Source organism: Callorhinchus milii, unplaced genomic scaffold (assembly GCF_018977255.1).
Source record: "Callorhinchus milii isolate IMCB2004 unplaced genomic scaffold, IMCB_Cmil_1.0 Scaffold5, whole genome shotgun sequence".
NCBI lineage: Eukaryota > Metazoa > Chordata > Chondrichthyes > Chimaeriformes > Callorhinchidae > Callorhinchus > Callorhinchus milii.
The window spans coordinates 34,237,376-34,255,858 of record NW_024704746.1 but is presented as its reverse complement, the minus strand read 5'-3'; the positions used below and the strand labels follow the sequence as shown (position 1 = coordinate 34,255,858).

Sequence of the window (18,483 nt, the reverse complement as noted above, 5' to 3'; positions counted from 1 at the left end):
ATGTAGTCTTGGTTACGCACCCTGATCAATAATAGTACTCCAGATAAAATTGCTCATGCATGTCACTCTGTTTCTTCGACATCAATGTGTGCAACTTGGCTTCTATATTCACCTACAAAATACACAAATACACAGTCACCATACTCTGCAATAAATCATATCAAGTGCTTTAAGAGATCGCAGTGACATGATAAGGCGCTATATCATATGCAACAATCTTTTTATTATTTCAGAGCATCCATTATTTGGCATATTGCTGGACTCAATCTTCCAAGTTTGTGGATGACTCAAAGTTAGGTAGAGTGGTAAACAGTGAGAAGGATAGTAGCCAACTGCAGGAAGACATAGACAGAATGGTAAAATGGGCAGACACATGGCAGATGAATTTCAATATGGAGAAATGCGAGGTAATGCATTTTGGTAGAATGAGGGGAGGCAATATAGGCTGGTAATCCAATCTTAAGGGGGGTAAAAGAACAGAGAGACCTGGGGGTGCAGGTAAATGAATCCTTGAAGGCGACAGGACAGGTAGATAAAGCTGTAAAAAGGGCATATGGGATACTAGGCTTTATAAATAGGGACATAGAGTACAAGAGTCAGGAGGTTATGATTAACCTATATATAACACTGGTTAGGCCTCAGTTAGAATACTGCGCCCAGTTCTGGCACCACACTATAGGAAGGATGTTAAGGCATTGGAAAGGGTGCAGAGGAGATTTACGAGGATGGAACCAGGAATGAGGGACCTTGATTATGAGGAAAGGCTAGAGAGGCTGGGATTATTCTCATTGGAGCAGAGAAGGTTACGAGGAGACCTAATAGAGGTCTTCTAAATCATGAGGGATTGATAGGTTACAAAGGGAAAAACTGTTTCCACTGGTGGGTGTGTCAGTGACTCGAGGTCACAGATTTAAAATAGTCTCTAAAAGAAGCAGAGGAAAGGTGAGAAGAAATTTTTTCACTCAGCGAATTGTTCGAATCTGGAATGCATTGCCTGAAAGGGTGGTCGAGGCCGATTCGACAACAACTTTTAAAAACGCGGTGGACGGGTATTTGAGGAGGATGGGTTTGCAGGGTTATGGGGAAAGGGCTGGGGAGTGGGATTGACGTTACATTGCTCTGTTCAAAGAGCCGGCACAGACTCGATGGGCCGAATGGCCTCTTTTTGTGCTGTACGATTCTATGATTCTATGATTCTATGATTATGTTTGAAGCCCTTTTTTTTGTAGTTCAACTGAAACACACTTCCTCTCTGGAAAGGTTGGAAAGGATTAGGATCCCTAGCAGATTTTTTCCTTCCTTGATCCAGTGAACTAAAGCACATCGTAACAAAATGTGCTCAAGCATATATCTTCAATAAATCTATCCTTCACTCTGCAGGTGTGCTGCTGAATTATTCTAATAATATCTGGCCTACTGCTCTAACAGTCAGTTATTGATAGTATATGTGACACACCAATTATAGTGTACATATGCTTGGCAAATTGAAGTGTCAGCCTCTTCTGAGCGTCGTAAAGGTGGAGACCTAGCAACTGTTTCATTGGATATTTGCAGCGCATTGCCTGGCTGACAATGTACCGTAAAATCAGGGCTATATGTCACAATTTAATCTCTGTTTTCACACAGACACTTAGAGCAAGATATTTCTCATGCTGTAAAATGTAGCAGCATTAATATCGTGCGTTCATGGGGGCACTCGTGTTGCGTGTTGTCAAAGTCACTGCACTTTGTGTTTTACCAAAACAACAGCAATAATAAAAAGAACAACTTATAATCCATTTTTTATGGGATTATAGATTGATATACAATTGTAAAAGAATTATCAGTTTCTTGCTGTTGATCGTATTGTTTCACTGCAGTGGCAATTCATTAATGGATTTCTAAGTACTTATCAGATGCCTAGAAAAAGGTTTTAAATGAAACTGCAATACAATGATACTTTAATGATACAGTATCTGGGACAGATGAAATTATTGTGAGATCAATGATGTTGTTGCTTTGCATGTTTATCAACATTGGAAAAAGTTTACCTAACAGCTTTCTATTGAAATGAGGGCCATGAGACCCTTTAAATCTTTTGCATGTTACAAGTTATTAGTAGAGGTCCTGTCTGCTTATTCAAGTGGACGATAAAGATCGCACGACACAAAGTTTCTTCCACTGTCCAGGCCAACCATGCTCCGGATAGAATTGGTCATTGACTTCATGGCTGTTTGTGCAGGATATTGCTGTGCACAAATACTCCTAATTATAATAATCCTTACATTTGATATGGCACTTTATCACATCTTCAAGACGTCTCAGAGCGCTTCACAGAATATACTGCAAAGTGAATTGACTATATTTTTGTGGGCGGAACGTGGCAGCCAATTGCGCACAGCAGCGTCCCACAAACAGTCGTGGATTGAGCGACCGCATTATCATTATACTCTGCGCAAATTGGCTGCCGCGTTCACCTACAAAATACACAGTCACTACACTCCGCTTTACAGTAATTCCCGTGAAGATCTCTGAGACCTCTAGAGGAACTGATAAGGTGCTACTGGATAGTATGTCAACATGCTGAAGGCATTTCTTGTGTGGGTGGGTGTGTTTTTTTGGTTGAAAGACTAGGAGGACTTTCAGTCGGGTTGTGTGGATTGTAGGGTGGGTGTGTGTGTGGAGGTGTGTGTGTGGGAGGTGGGTGTATGTGTGTGTGTGGGAGGTGTGTATGTGTGTGTGGGAGGTGGGTGTATGTGTGGGTGTATGTGTGTGTGTGCTGTGTGTGTGTGTGTGTGGAGGTGGGTGTATGTGTGTGGAGATGTGTGTGTGTGTGTGGGCGATGCTGTGTGTGTGGAGGTGTGTGTATGTGTATGTGTGGGAGGTGCTGTGTGTGTGTGTGGAGATGTGTGTGTGTGGGGGGAGGTGCTGTGTCTGTGTGTGTGGAGGTGTGTGTATGAGGTGTGTGTGTGTGTGTGTGGGAGGTGTGTGTGTGTGGAGGTGTGTGTATGTGTTTGTGTGGGAGGTGTGTGTGTGTGGAGGTGTGTGTGTGTGTGTATGTGTGTGTGTGTGTATGTGTGGGAGGTGTTGTGTGTGTTGTGTATGTGGGAGGTGCTGTGTATGTGTGTGGGAGGTGTGTGTGTGTGGGGGGGAGGTGTGTATGTATGTATGTGTGTGGGAGGTGAGTGTGTGTGTGGGGTGGGAGGTATGTGTGTATGGGGGGGAGGTGTGTGTGTGTGGGAGGTGTGTATGTGTATGTGTGTGTGTGGGGAGAGGTGTGTGTGTGGGGGAGTGTGTGTGTGTGTGTGTGGAGGTGTGTTTGTGGGAGGTGTGTGTGTGTGTGAGGTGTATGTGTGTGTATGTGTGTGTGAGGTGTGTGTATGTATGTGTGTGTGTGGGAGGTGTATGTGTGTGTATGTATGCGTGTGAGGTGTGTGTATGTATGTGTGTGTGTGGGAGGTGTATGTGTGTATGTATGTGTGTGTACCTGTGTGTGTGTATGTATGTATGTATGTATGTATGTGTGAGGTGTGTGTGCTGTGTGTGTGGGGGGAGGTGCTGTGTGTATGTGCTGTGTGTGTATGTATGTGTGTGTATGTGCTGTGTGTGTATGTGTGAGTGTGTGTGTGGGAGGTGTGTGTATGAGGTGTGTGTGTGTATGAGGTGTGGGTGTGTGTGGAGGTGTGTTTGTGGAGGTGTGTGTATGAGGTGTGTGTGCTGTGTGTGTGAGTGTGTGGAGGTGTGTGTGTGTGTGGAGGTGTGTGTGTGGAGGTGTGTGTGCTGTGTGTGTGAGTGTGAGGTGTGTGTGTGAGGTGTGTGTGAGTGTGTGTGAGTGTGAGGTGTGTGTGTGAGTGTGAGGTGTGTGTGTGTGAGTGTGAGGTGTGTGTGTGTGTGTGTGAGGTGTGTGTGTGAGGTGTGTGTGTGAGGTGTGTGTGTGAGTGTGTGTGAGTGTGAGGTGTGTGTGTGTGAGTGTGAGGTGTGAGTGTGAGGTGTGTGTGTGAGTGTGAGGTGTGTGTGTGTGTGAGTGTGAGGTGTGTGTGCTGTGTGTGTGAGTGTGGAGGTGTGTGTGTGTGTGTGTGGAGGTGTGTGTGCTGTGTGTGTGTGAGTGTGAGGTGTGTGTGAGTGTGAGGTGTGTGTGTGTGAGGTGTGAGTGTGAGGTGTGTGAGGTGTGTGTGAGGTGTGTGAGGTGTGTGTGTGTGAGGTGTGTGTGAGGTGTGTGTGTGGTGTGTGAGGTGTGTGAGTGTGTATGAGTGTGTGTGAGTGTGAGGTGAGTGTGAGGTGTGAGGTGTGTGTGAGTGTGAGGTGTGTGTGTGTGTGTGTGTGTGAGTGTGTATGAGGTGTGTGAGTGTGTATGAGGTGTGTGTGTGAGGTGTGTGTGAGGTGAGTGTGAGGTGTGAGGTGTGTGTGAGTGTGTATGAGGTGTGTGTGTGAGGTGAGTGTGAGGTGTGTGTGTGTGAGGTGAGTGTGAGTGTGTATGAGGTGTGTGTGTGAGGTGAGTGTGAGGTGAGTGTGTCACAGGCTCAGGCAGGAGCTGGAAACCTAAAAGCGTCAGCAGTTGTTGCGGTGCTGTTTGCGGAGCGGCCCCGAGTGCGGGACCTCCCGGTGCCTTCCTTGTCAGTGCGTGTGGCTCGTCTGCCGGACCGGGGCTGAGCTGAGCCCTGGGGGTCTGGGGGGGGTCTGGGGGTCTGTGCTCTGGGGGGGCTCTGGGCTCTGGGGGGGTCTGTGCTCTGGGGGGCTCTGGGTCTGGGGGTCTGTGCTCTGGGGGGGCTCTGGGGTCTGTGCTCTGGGGGGTGGGGGTCTGGGCTCTGGGGGTCTGTGCTCTGGGGGGTGGGGGGTCTGGGCTCTGGGGGGCTCTGGGCTCTGGGGGGGCTCTGGGCTCTGGGGGGCTCTGGGCTCTGGGGGGGCTCTGGGCTCTGGGGGGGCTCTGGGCTCTGGGGGGGGCTCTGGGCTCTGGGGGGGGTGGCTCTGGGGGGGCTGTGGGGGGGGGGGGCTCTGGGGGGGCTGTGGGGGGGGGGGGGCTCTGGGGGGGCTCTGGGCTCTGGGCTCAGTCCCACGGCAGCCACATGACGGTGAGGAGCGGCCGCAGACGGGCGGCGCGTTCGCTGCTGTTGGTCTATTGCCTGTTTTCGATATACGCCGCTTACGTCGTCCTCTTCCGCGGCTCCGGGGCGGCCCGCGGGCAGCGAGCGGCCCAGCGCCGGGACCGCCACAGGGGTGAGAGCCGCCGCCGCCGCCGCTGTGAACATCGGGGCCCGACTCTGCTCAGTGCAACCGCCCTCCCCATCACAGGCAGGAGATCAGGGCCGATAGCTCAGCCTCCACCAGGTTATTTGTCCTGTGCATAGAAATATATATTATATATATTATGTATATATATATATATATTTTTGGGGTTTGCTGCAAAGTGAAACTGGGAAGAATCTGCCCCCCACTCCCCCCCCCCAACCCCCTCCCCCCCCAACCCCCCAACCCCCCCAACCCCCTCCCCCCCCCACCCCCCAACCCCCTCCCCCTCCCCCCCCCCAACCCCCTCCCCTTCTGCAACAATTCAGCAGAATTTTTCTTCACCGTGTTTTCGCGGACGGTTCGGGCGGAATTTCGTGGGGAACTTTGCCCATTCAACGTGTTTCAAATGTGAACCAAATTTCGATCCAGACCTCGTTTGGCACTGCCCCATCGGTAACGACGAGGCAGAGCTCACGGTGGTCATTGGAATTGTTAAGGGGTTGGGGGGAGAGGTTAGGGACCCACTCCACGCACAGAGGGTTAAAAGGATTGTGGAGACGTAGAACGATTTGCCGCAGTGGCTATTTGAGGCTGAAGTCATAATATTTAACAACAACAATAACAACAACAACAAGATTCCATTTATTGAGCGCCTTTCACGTCGGGAGGACGTCCCGAGGCGCTGGACGGTTGGTCGGGACCCGAGCGTTGGTGGGGGGGAAATGGTCAGGGTGAGGGGAGGGAAGGGAAGGGAGGGACGGAGCGAGCGAGGAGGGGGTAGAGAGTCGAGAGGGGAGCTGAAGGCACCGTCAAAGAGAAAAACAGAATTGGATACAGATATGAACAGAACGAATATAAAATGCTACAGAGAGAGAGAGAGAGAGTCAGCATGGAACTGGGATTAGAGTAGTTGACTGTAATGGAGGAGCTGTCATCAGAATAGGTTTAATGGGCCAAATGACCTCCTGTGCTGTGATTCCTTTGAAACCCGTGTGGTAAGGTTTCTTCTCCCACCCCAGGCTCCGCGACCCTATCACCCCCATCCTCACCCCACTTCACTGGCTTCACATCACACAGAGGATACGGTTCAAGATTTTGGTCCTCGCCTTCAAAGCCCTCCGTGGCTTTGTTCCCACCTATCTCTGTGACCACCTAACCCCCTACCATTCTGCTCGCTGCTTCTGCTCAGCGCGCTCCGGTCTGATTCACATCCCCCGCCTCGCCCGCCCCACCCTCTGGAACTCCATCCCGCAGTCCCTCCGCCTCGCCCCCTCCCTTGCCTCCTTCAAGACCCGTCTCAAGACCCTCCTCTTTGACTGTGCCTTTGGTCACCCTCCTTCCCCCCCGCTCCCCAACCCTCCCCAATCCCGACCCCCAGCTCGGGCCTGAAACACTGATTGTCCAGCAGCTTGGGACGTCCTCCCGACGTGAAAGGCGCTATACAAATGTAATTTTCGTGTGGGTGTTTGTTCTTCTCAATATGCAGTTACTGTTCTACCTGGAATTTTGGATTTACAGGAAGTACACTTCCATGGCAGAAATTGGAAGCAAGGGATTTGGAAACTGAACAAAAGGATGAATGGAATCCATGGGAAGAAGATGACCGAGCTGAGAATGCTCGGCAGCAGGAAGCTCATCTCCACGGATTCCAGAAACACATTTTACAAACCCGACCCAAACAGGTACAGATCTGGGGCAAAGCTGCCATTGGTAAGTGCTCTTAGTAGAAATTACAAGTCTCTAAATGAAAACTATTCTAACTTTCTTAAATCGTCTGATGACTATCCTGATCTTAAGCTGCCTTGTTAACACCAACCCAGTGAAAATAAACTTTCGCAGAACATTCGGAAATTTTGAAGGCTTTTATTAGATTCTATTTGGCTTACATTTTATATCTTCAATTCTAGTCTTCTTATCTAACTACTCTACCCCCCGCAGAATGAGATGGTTTTAGAGGGTTCTATTGAAAATTTTGAAATTGTCTCTGATAATTGCTTCTTTAGCTTTTAATTGCCATTCACAAAAATAATGGGGTTTAACAATCTTTGGTAATGTCTTCTATTTAGATCTATGTATTACTACTGCACAGTGAACTTTTTTTTAATTGTCTGCCTCTGCTCGGCTGGCTCTGGCCTCCTGTTTGTCCTTCATCCGCTCCACCATCGGCAGCCGTCCTTTTAGCCACTATGCCCCAAAGCTTTCGAACTCTCTCCCCCAATTCCTCCGCCTTGACCCCTCCTCCTCTACTAGATCACAAGTGAAGCCCTTCCTCTTCGACCATGCTTATGGTCATCTCCTCCCTCCTCCTCGGTTCAGAGTCAGGCTCTGCCACTGTTAAGTGCTCCGGGACACTGCCCTACATGAAGAGCGCTATATAAATCCATGTTGTTGTGGCTACTAAATACTTTTGTTTGGGTTTTAAATAGGACTTTACCTCTGGCATCACATTCTGGGGGGACAGCTTTCCCCAGGTGACGTGGCAGCACAGTGGAGACAAGGAGAACTAAATGATGGAAACTTGCACTTTAGGTGAGCCTTAAGCTTTTGTGAACTGTTTTGTGTAATGGAGTGAGACTTATCAGATCCACTCCCCATATGCATTAAGTTAGTATCTCTGTAATATCAGTTCACATTTCCTATATTATTACAGATAGACTGAAGATAATCCAGTTTACAGATACAAAATACACACAGTCACGCCACTTTACAGCATAACCTGTGAGTACTTTGAGACATCTCGACGAGATGATAAGGCGCTGTATCAATTGCAAGGATTATTATTATTATTATATGTGCTTCTAGAATGGCTCACCAGTAATGCTATCTTTTTTCTTCCCCCATTTCCCCAAAGTTTTAGTTGAAACTCCTAGCAGCAGTCTTGCTGAGAACGGTTAATTCTGCTCATATTATGGATTGAACCTGACACTTTGCTGGTTTGTAATGCTTGGAAATATGGGGTAAATTAAAGGAAAGGTGGGAGATTTGGGGAATGTTTCCCCACATCATCCCTAGGCTCTGAGCGAGCAGCAAGCTTGCATTGGTGGGATTTGCGCTCTGTGCTCAGGCTGTAAATTTAAATGACCGGCTGCTATAGCTCAGAATTAAGGAACCTAAAACAGCCAGCTTTTGCTTATTTGGCTCAGCTGCTTGTTGCTGGAAGCCAGTGCTGAGATTGTGCAGCTTTCGAAACAATGTGTATTTTCCATGAAGATGCAGAGAAGGAGTCAAAACAGACTAAAGTTTCAAACACAAAATTGTTTGGAAGGCTGAACAGCGGCAAGGAAAAGAAAAGAGAAGGAACTTTGCTTTGACAATATAGTGTATCGGTTTCCCTTTTAAGTATTAGTTAAAAGGTACAGTTTCTCTTTTAATATACTTGATACCTTTCAAAAATGCATATGATTTATAGTGAATAATCAGAGGTGACGTCCTCCAGATGAGATGTTAAACCAATGTCCCGTCTGTCTGTTCGCGGTCAATATTTACCCCACCATGAATAGTGAATTATTGTGATCCAGAATTAAGTATTGAACTTTGTCTGGGTGATGCTTTGTGTGATGGTACGTTTATCAGTTGATCACTTCATCGCTCTCCATTCATCACGTGGAGCACATACGGATTTTAAGTAGAATGACAGCTTATAACATATTGTTTTATTATGATTTGCATTTATAATCTGAATTCCTTGAAGTGCAATCAGTTAAGCATGTCACTAAACCAACATCCCCATATCCTTCTATGGTATTCTCTGAAGACAAGTTCTTAAACTTGATGAAGTGCCATAATATACTAGAGACATAGCGAGACTTGTGAATGTGTTTCTCAAATAATAGTTAAGAACATAAGAATTGCAAGACGAAAGAAGAGCAACATCCATCCAGTTCACCTTCCACTCTCATGTCATGTCCCAAACTATATAATAATAATCCTTGCTTTTGATATAGCGCCTTATCATGTATTTGAGGTGTGTCAAAGAGCTTCGCAGAATAAAGTGAATTGACTGTTTATTTTGTGGGCGCTAAAAAGTTATTTAACTATATAGCTAAAATAAGTCAACGGTTTGACTGTTTTGGACCGGGTGATATATTGGTATTTGCAATTTGTACTTTTGTTGCTTTTCAGTTTCTATACTGGTCCTGCGGTGGTCCCTGGGCACATTCCCCTGGACGCTGAGAGTCTGGTGCTTGTACTAAATGGTCGGGAAGAAGGGAAGATCATGTTTGCCACCCAGTGGCTACAGTATGTTCAGACACTCCTCCAAACCCACAAATTACAACACGTGGCTGTCGTACTGCTTGGCAATGAGCAGTGCAATAACCAATGGATAGAGCCTTACCTCAAGAAACATGGAGGATTTGTGGATTTGCTTTTTCTAGTTTATGACAGTCTCTGGGTAAACGAAGAGGATGTTTATCAGTGGCCCCTGGGAGTGGCAACGTAAGTAGAATGTCAATTGTACCAACTTGCTTATGTCATTTTGTTTAGTGAAACCATTCTGCCTTTCTCTTGTTGCATGTTCTCTCGTCAACCTCCCAGGGCCTCGCTGTGCTGCTTGTAAAGGGTGCTGGGAGGCTCAGTCTGTTAGACTCTACCACTGTGAAGCGCTCTGGGATGTGAAGGGTGCTATATAAATGCAAGTTGTTGTTATTGTTTGGCTTCAGACTTGGGGCTAGCTCAGAGGAGACCTTTTGAGGTGTATCATATTTGAAATATGGAGTCCTGTAGCTCAGTGGTTAGAGCACTCGCTTTGCAAGTGAGAGACCTGAGTTCAATTCCAGGCAGAGGGCGAAACCTTGGGCAAGTTTCCTTACTCCACATACCTAATAATAATCCCTCCAAAACCAAAAACAATAATAAATTGGTCATTTTCAATCTACGACTGTTTGTGGGACATTGCTGTGCACAATTGGCTGCCGCGTTCGCCCACAAATATACAGTCAATTCACTTTACAGTGTGTTCTGTGAAGCGCTTTGGGACGTCCTCCCGACGTGAAAAGCGCTATATCAAATGCAAGGATTATTATTATTAAATGGAATTGAAAAAGTAGACCCAGAACAGTACTTTAGGATACACCAAGACAAGAGGACCTCCCGACGTGAAAGGTGCTCTATAAATGTAATTTTGTTGTTGTTGTTACAAACTGCAATTTCACAACACACATCAGGAAGTTTCTCTTTATGGCTGGAATAAGTTGAAAAACGACACTGGATTCCTTTTTTTAAAAAAAACTTGATGCTATGATGAGAAGACAGTAAGAAGGATGAGATCAAATCTTTCAAAATATCTGTTCTATTGTTATCACTCATAGTAGTTTTTTCCATAACTTTCAAGGAGCGCAGTTCAACCAGGACTTTCCTGAGGTTTGGGTATATCATTCCCCAACTGCTAATTAGCAATCTTTTTGTTGAATCTTTATATTACAAATACACTAATAAAGATCTTTATTTTTTAGCAATCTGTGTATCGCCAATTGGTGATTGCCATGAAATATGTTACTTCAGTGTGACCTGCTGGCCATTTCACTGTTTCCCCACAAAATCAATTCACTTTGAGGTATATTCTGTGAAGCGCTTTGAAACGTCTCAAGGTCGTGATAAGGCGCTATATCAAATGCAAGTATTATTTGAATATTAATCAAGAAAATCCCGTGCTGAGAATTGATTAGGTGTTGAATTTTCCACAATTTGAGACAACTATTGTTCAGTGTAACAACTGAAATTTATGTCTAGAGGGCAGTGTTTAGTAATGAAAAATTACAACCAACTAACTGTTGTGGAATGCAAACTTCCTCAGACCGAAATAGTTTGATTCAAAAGTACAGTACTTTGAGACGTTTCAAAATACAGTACTTTTGAATTACAGTACTGCTGTTCCCGGAAAAGCTAAAGTAGAAGTGGCAGAAACCTACAGCAGTGCTGATCATTATTCTTAAAATGCAACATAGAATTGTCCAAGAAAATTAAAAAAAATGTCTCTCCGTCTGGTTATGATTTTTTTAAAAAAAAAATCCTCAATTATATTTCTCATACTCCACAATCAATTTTTAAGTCAAATTGGTATCTAATTTCCCTATTGATTTGTTGACACAATCTGTCTCCACAATCTTGCAGGGCATTCCAGTTTATATATTCACTGCTATCTGTGTAATGTAATTAAATCTAAACTGCACTTCCATCTTCCCGCTTCTAAGCTTGAGTTTATGTTCTCTTGCAGGTAAATTTTTGATCAAGTTAAACATATTATTAGCAATCAGTTTAATGCTATACTTTAGCTCTCCATGAATTCAATAAGATCTTCCATGAGCCCAGTGTGAACATTCCACGCTTCAAACCATCCTCTCCTTAATCTAGTTGCTCTTCCCTGTTCCCCCACCATGCCAAGATATCTGTGCTATAATTCAACGACTACAATTGTGTTTAGTACTCTAGGAGATCTGACCAGAGCTTTTGTATACATTTACTATTGCTGCCTGTGTCTTTTGCTCTATCCCTTTAACTATGCACCCCAAGACCTAATTCGTTGTTTACTGCCACCACTACTGTGCTGATTGTTTCAACAATCTGTTCATCTGTATCCCCATATCCCTCTCCTGGTCACACGTCTTGCAGATGTGTACTGTTTAGTTTATACTCCAAATGTTTATTCTCCTTCCACAATCCCATTACTCACTCCACTGTTGTCGTCTTTCCCCCCTTCCTCCCGCACCCTCAGTTGGCATCATCAGCAAACTAGCTTGTTATCTGTCCAAACTTCCGAATCATTTATGTACAGTGTAAATAACATTTGCTTTAGCTCAGATTCCTGAGTCAACCTCCAGTTATTCAGCGCTGATGCAGCTTATGTACAGCTGCCTGTTGATTCCTATCATTCACTGAACAGACTTCCCCCTCTCTATTTTGCGGCTTCCAGCCTTATAGGGCCAATTTCCTGTTAAATCTGTGCCTATGTCACTAAAATAGCTTTACACAGGATTATTTAGTGGATATTAATGTCCCAAGTTCAGTGATATGTTTAAAGCAAGTTATACATGTGAAAGTTACCTGACAGTCTGCACCACTTACTGCTTTGTGGAATGCTCTTAAGCTTTGGCTGAGCACCAACTTGCAATATAAACAGAACATCATGATGGGTCCTTCATTGGTAAGAGAATAATGGAAAAGTGCTGTACTCTAGCTGGTACAATACCCTATATTTAATCTTGAAGTGATGGTAAACCAGCAGCTGAGCTCTTTATGTGACTGCTAAGATTCTGTTCATTGCATCTGAAGAGCAGCTTTGGAGCCCAAGAGGTTAGTTAAATATGTAAGATTGCATTCAGACAGGAAAGTATACCATCTTATCAGAATACTGTGTACTCCAAATATTCTGAGGACTTCTATGGTTAGGCCTGGTCAATTTGTCCTTCTATTATTCTTCAGAAATGCCTCACCAATGCCATAGGTGCCTTGTTTTGAGTAAATGTTCATTACGAGACCCTCACTTTCTTTTATTTATTTACTGTAGCTCATCCTCACTAAATTTACTTAGAAGTATTTATTTTTATGTACCAGTTTTGCTATGATTTGTTTCTGTCTTTGTAATTCAAAGCTTTGAGGATGACGTAAAAATTTCTGTATCAAACTTAAAATGTAAGTGTCTTAGAATGCAAGTTGAATGTGGTTAAAATGAAGTCTTTTCTGGTTCTGTAGATTTTTTTAAATATACGTGTGTGTGTGTATATATATACTCATATTTAGAATTGTATTTGAAGCTCTAAAAGGAGGTCAATGTTCTGTGCAGTGAGTGTTTAGATTCTACTTGTTTCTTCCTGTGATTTATGTGCAGTCACTTGTATTATGATTGTTGCAGCAAGCAAAGATGCATTGTTTAAAAAATGTCCTTTTCATGGTCAGGAATAATGAAGTGCCATTTGGCCCTGGAGTCTTTGTTGGGGTCACGTATTTGAGGATGTGTGGTTTGATCAAAAAATGTCTGTCATCCATAACAACTTGTTCTACTGTTAGTTTAACATAAGAAATTGCCATTTTTGTGCCCAACCAAGCCTTAGTGCTCTTAAAAGGATACACAACCTAGCGTCACAAATGCATTAAGATCAATATAGCTTGACCTTGCAACCAGTACTTGATAATGCCAATCGTATTAAAAACAATTTTATTCAATTAGATTGACGTCTTTACACTTTTGGAAAGGGATGAATATTGCATTCATTACATTGAGTACTGTCACTGCTGATAAGTGGAAAGAACATTTTTCCAAGTTCTTTCCAGTTTGAGGGTATTCGTCCTAATTAATAAAAATTATAATAATTCTTGCATTTGATATAGCACCTTTCATGTTGTCGAGACATCTCAAAACACTTCACAGGATATACTGTAAAGTAGATTGACTATGTATTCTGCGAGCAAAATGTGACACAGCAATGTCCCACAAACAGCCATAGAGTGAGTGACCAATTTTATTTGAGGGATTGTTGGCCGGGAAAAACTCCTAACTCTTTTGAAGTAGTGCCATCTCTTGAACCCGCAATATTATGACTCAGAAGTGAGAGTGCTACCACTGAGCCAGGCTGACACATAATTGCAGGTATCAATGCCTCGAGTTGAAGATCTTCAGTACTGCCTGCAAAGTTAATTCTCAAATAACATGTTTTTGTCATGCTCTGACAATGTTCCGGTTGAGTATTGCCTGTTCTGCAGCACGTACTATTCCCTGATTGAGAGAATAGACACATTACTTGCTGATCCAGAGATCGCTGCTGTAGAGCTCCACATGTTCACTGTCCCAATTTCATTGGCCACCAGCATTCAGAGGATTTGAGGTTTAATTCATTGTCCTAGTCTTCAAATCTCACCTTAATCTCGACCCATTCTACCTACTCTGTAACCTATTATCTGCAACAGATCCTATAATCGAGTCAAAAGTGATAACATTTAAGATTTTCAGAATGGTAGCCTTGTATTGAAGGTATATCACCTTTAAGAAAGCTAAAGCTTCTGTGCCATTGAGTACATTTTTCAGATTTGCCATTTTTTTTGGTTCCTATCAATCTTCAGCTATGAATAATTAATTCAAGGCACGTTGACAGTCCCTAGTGGATTTTTAACCTATCCAGCTCTTTATTGTGGAGGGAATTGGAAAATGAGAATGGAATGTATCACGGGATCTGGAGATTCAGTCTACTTTACCAGAATATGATTGATTTCAGGGATCACCTTGAAGACAAGCGGCCTGTTTATTTTATTGCATTCTATCTGGCCACAATCTGAGAAATTAATCGATTACCAAAATGTCGCATTTGCAGCCTCGTAAAATCTATTTTGGGTAAAAGAATGGGACATTAATCTTACAAAGTGAGGTGACCTTATAAGAATGTGACTGAATATGAATGTGTCACTTTTAATCTATGCTAACACTGACTGGAATGTAGAACAATTTTTGCATATCCTTTTAACTTTTTAAAGGAATTTGTGAACAAAAAGTTGATTTACTTGTCAATGATCTTGTTTCACAAGATTCTACAGAATAGTTGCTATACCACTAAACTGGTAACTATTTCTAGTAACTGAAAATAACTCCCAACCTTAATTCACACGGCTCCATTACATTGAAAACTTTCCGTATATTCCAAGAAAATGCAATAATTTCATTTTATTCTCATTTCAGATACAGAAACTTCCCTGTTGTGGATTTCAACAACCTCATGTTGCATTCATCAAGGCCGTACTTGTGTAATTTCCTAGGAACTGTGTACAAGGACTCCTCCAGGGAAATCCTGCTCAATATATTGAGACATGAACGACTCGATTCAATGTGTCTTATCTCAGTCAGAGAACAGTAAGTCTTTTTTTGTATAGAGTTCATCAGTCTGCTTTAAAATAGATTTGTTGCAACTGAATAGCTGCAGTTTTATTCCCAAAAGCTTACTGATCACTAACTGTATTCAATCTGCAGAGAAATACCAGCCTTGTGGTATTCAGATTGCTTGGTTTGAGATTGAACATGAGAACACTGTGGACTGTTTTTATTTTGCTGAAGGATTTGTTAAAGACCAACGTGAACATGGTGGATTGCCCGCTTGGTGCATTTGTCAGAGTCTGGCGGAGGGACCTATCTCTTTGACTGTGCTTTTAGCCACCTCTCCTCACCACCCTCCCTCCCACCCCCACTCCCTCCGGGCACTCTGCCATCTCTGTGGAGCATTTTAAGACATGAAGGATGCTATACAAATGATATGAAAGATGCTATACAAATGTAAATTGTTGTTATTATATCACATGAGTTAGGATTTTTACATAAACAATAGCAAGAAAAAAATTCTCTTTCACTATCTTTGGATTTCACTTTACTGTCGTGCTTGCCTCTCCTCAACTCCCCTTTTTTTTTGGCCTGTGGTTTTAGATTTTAGGTGCATCTAGTTGTACTTTGTAATGGATTTTCAATAATGATTAGTCTTTTAACTAAATTAAAATGACCCCCTGTAAAGATGTGTTTAGTTATTATAATAATAATAATCCTTGCATTTGATGTAGCGCTTTTCACGTCTGCTAGTCGTCTAAAAGTGCTTCACAAAATATACTGTAAAGTGAATTGACTGTATATTTTGTGGGTAAAATTATTGATAATAATAAAAAAAATCCTTAAATTTGATATATGGCCGTTCACTTCAGGTGGATGTCTCAAAGTACTTCAAGGGATTTACTGTAAAGTGTAGTGTGTTTTGTAGCAAACGCAGTAACCAGTTTGCACACAACAATGTCCAACAAATAGCCTTGAAGTGAATGACCAGTTCCTATGCTACATCACTTAGTTTTACTTTGGTGTCATCCTTCACCACAGCTAGTGGTGATGTATAGATCCCTTAACCTGAGAACCATAAGTTGTAACAATGTTTTTCTTACCGCCACAGTATTATCTGTAACCTGAAACAAATGTAGTCAGTGATGGGATGTTAATATTATGATAATATTGCTAGTATTGTACTTTCAAACTGAAGTTAAACAACTTTTGCACTTGTGTAGATATATATGTTTTTTGACACAAAGTACAATTTGTATGAACGCTGGCTGACCTTTCCGGTTTTATTCCTTCGTTCCAGGTGGTTGCCTCAGGAAAGCAGTGAAAGTCTAAAGAAATACCAGGATGCTTTGTTGCAGAGTGACCTTACACTATGCCCAATGGGAATCAATACAGAATGCTATAGAATTTATGAAGCATGTGCTTACGGTTCTGTCCCTGTGGTTGAAGATATCATGACGCCTGGGAAGTGTGGCAACTCGTCAGTTTTACACAATGCCCCTTTGAGGTTATTGAAGTCAATGGGGGCACCTTTTATTTTTGTGAAAGACTGGAGAGAATTACCTGCTATTTTAGCAAAAGAAAAGGTCATGAGTCTGACGGAGAAGATTCAGAGGAGACAAATCCTCATAGAATGGTACAAACAATTCAGAACTCAACTGAAGCAAAAATTCATCCACATCCTTGAAAATAGATTTTTTTTAACGGCTTAATTATACCTCCCTACACAACTCCTACCACTTGTTGTTGTGTACCTTATCCTGCAACTTAATAATAATCCTTGCATTTGTACTATAAAATATTTAAAGTTGTCAATAGAACCTGGCAGTTATATATTTTACAAATCAAAGCTTGAAATATCACTGCACAAAAGAACCACTTTTAATTGTGAGAAAGGCACAGTTTTTTTTCCTGCTGGAAGGTTTGACATTCTTTCCAGCTTGGAAAGAAACATTTAGTCAAATTGGACCCAGACAGATGTGCAGTTGTGAATTTTGAGTCCACGAGAACACTCAGCAGGTCAGGCAGCATCTATGGAGAGAGGAAAGTGAGTTAACGTTTCAGATTGATGACCTTTCATCAGAACTGAGTTCTGAGATGCTGTCTGACCTGCTGAATGTTCTTAACGACTTCTGTTTTTACCTTCAGATTTCCAGCATCTGCAGTATTTTATCTTTTGTTTATTGTTTAATACACTGCCACTTCTCTTCCAGGAATACCTACATGGAAGATGTTCTGCTCTTCTCTTCGACGTGACTTTAGTTTTTCCCTTTTACCCTGTTCACCTTCTTTGCTATCTGTTTCCCTTCTTGTATTTGATGTGTTTGCTAAAAATCGCTTTCACAGCCACATAATTTTCTCAGCAACTGTCTCAGGCTCCAAATCATTCCTTATGGATTCTGGCTTAAATTCCTGCTTCAGATCCACCCACGATCACAGTACCTCTGTGAAATTTGAGTTCTGATGGAAGGTCATCAACCTGAAATGTTATGCTGCCTGACCTGCTGAGTGTTCCCAGCAACTTCTGTTTTTATTTCAGATTTCCAGCATCTGTAATATTTTGCCTTCAGGTGTGCATCTTCTTCACTAGAGTTTGGCCTTGGAGGCAAACTGAGATTTAGATTTTATTTGTGAAGACAAACCTTTTGCTCATTTTGCGTAGAATTTATGAAGTCCCTTGTCACATCTATCTCTCTCAGCCCCAATCTGCCTGGCCGAGGCTGATGGATGGTTACAACTGTTCTTAGATATTCTTATAATGTATGTGTTAGACACCTTTGAGAAATAATATCTTGGGTTTTATCACTCGTACCAGACAATTATTCTATGTGGCTTTTTAGTAGAACAAAAATGTGCAAGATAAGGGATTGGCAGTGTCGCAGTAAAGGGAATAGAGTGCCTGATGCACCCAGATAATTGCCCCAGGTTTGAGTGCTAGTTTTTCATTCCCTTCCCAAGAGTCCCAGTGAGGTCTTGCTGAACTCATGCTGCAGGGAAAGCCAGCACTGAAGTCACAACTGTCTTGTGCACTGTCTAATCAGCAATCCTGGTGCAGTACATTGAGGTGCTGGGTCATGGAATTCCAGGAATTGGATGTGAGTCTATAAGCTCAGCACAGGAAATTTCAGATCTTTAATCATGCTCTGAGAAAGGTGCTGAGTGCAGATGAGCTGCAGCATCACGAAGGAGGAAAAATCACCAAAACCATTGAAGTGCTGTCTGATATCTATACTCTTAAAGCTTCCCCTAGTTTACACCTTGTATACCACAACTAGATTAATCTTTCATATCTTAACCATGCATTGTGTTCTTTCATTAGGTTTTATAAAACAGATACACACACAGCTATTCACTGTCTTCTTTGCATGTTCTAACCAGTGCAGAGTCAAACCAGGTTTCTTTGAACAAACTGGTCACACCTAAATTCAAATTGGATTAACTTTATTTTTGACATAAAATTACATAGAACATTATGGCACTTA

At 42.9% G+C, this 18,483-nt stretch overlaps 1 protein-coding gene across 1 annotated transcript; it reads left to right on the top strand.

The window, feature by feature from the left end:
- Positions 1 to 4,995: 4,995 nt before the first annotated feature.
- On the top strand, positions 4,996 to 17,078 carry rxylt1 (ribitol xylosyltransferase 1). The gene is made up of 6 exons (XM_042335415.1): positions 4,996 to 5,193; positions 6,724 to 6,915; positions 7,632 to 7,734; positions 9,328 to 9,642; positions 14,870 to 15,040; positions 16,302 to 17,078. Exons 1-6 carry the CDS (start codon positions 5,043 to 5,045, stop codon positions 16,711 to 16,713), a joined length of 1,344 nt encoding a protein of 447 aa, XP_042191349.1. The 5' UTR covers positions 4,996 to 5,042; the 3' UTR covers positions 16,714 to 17,078.
- Positions 17,079 to 18,483: the final 1,405 nt, after the last annotated feature.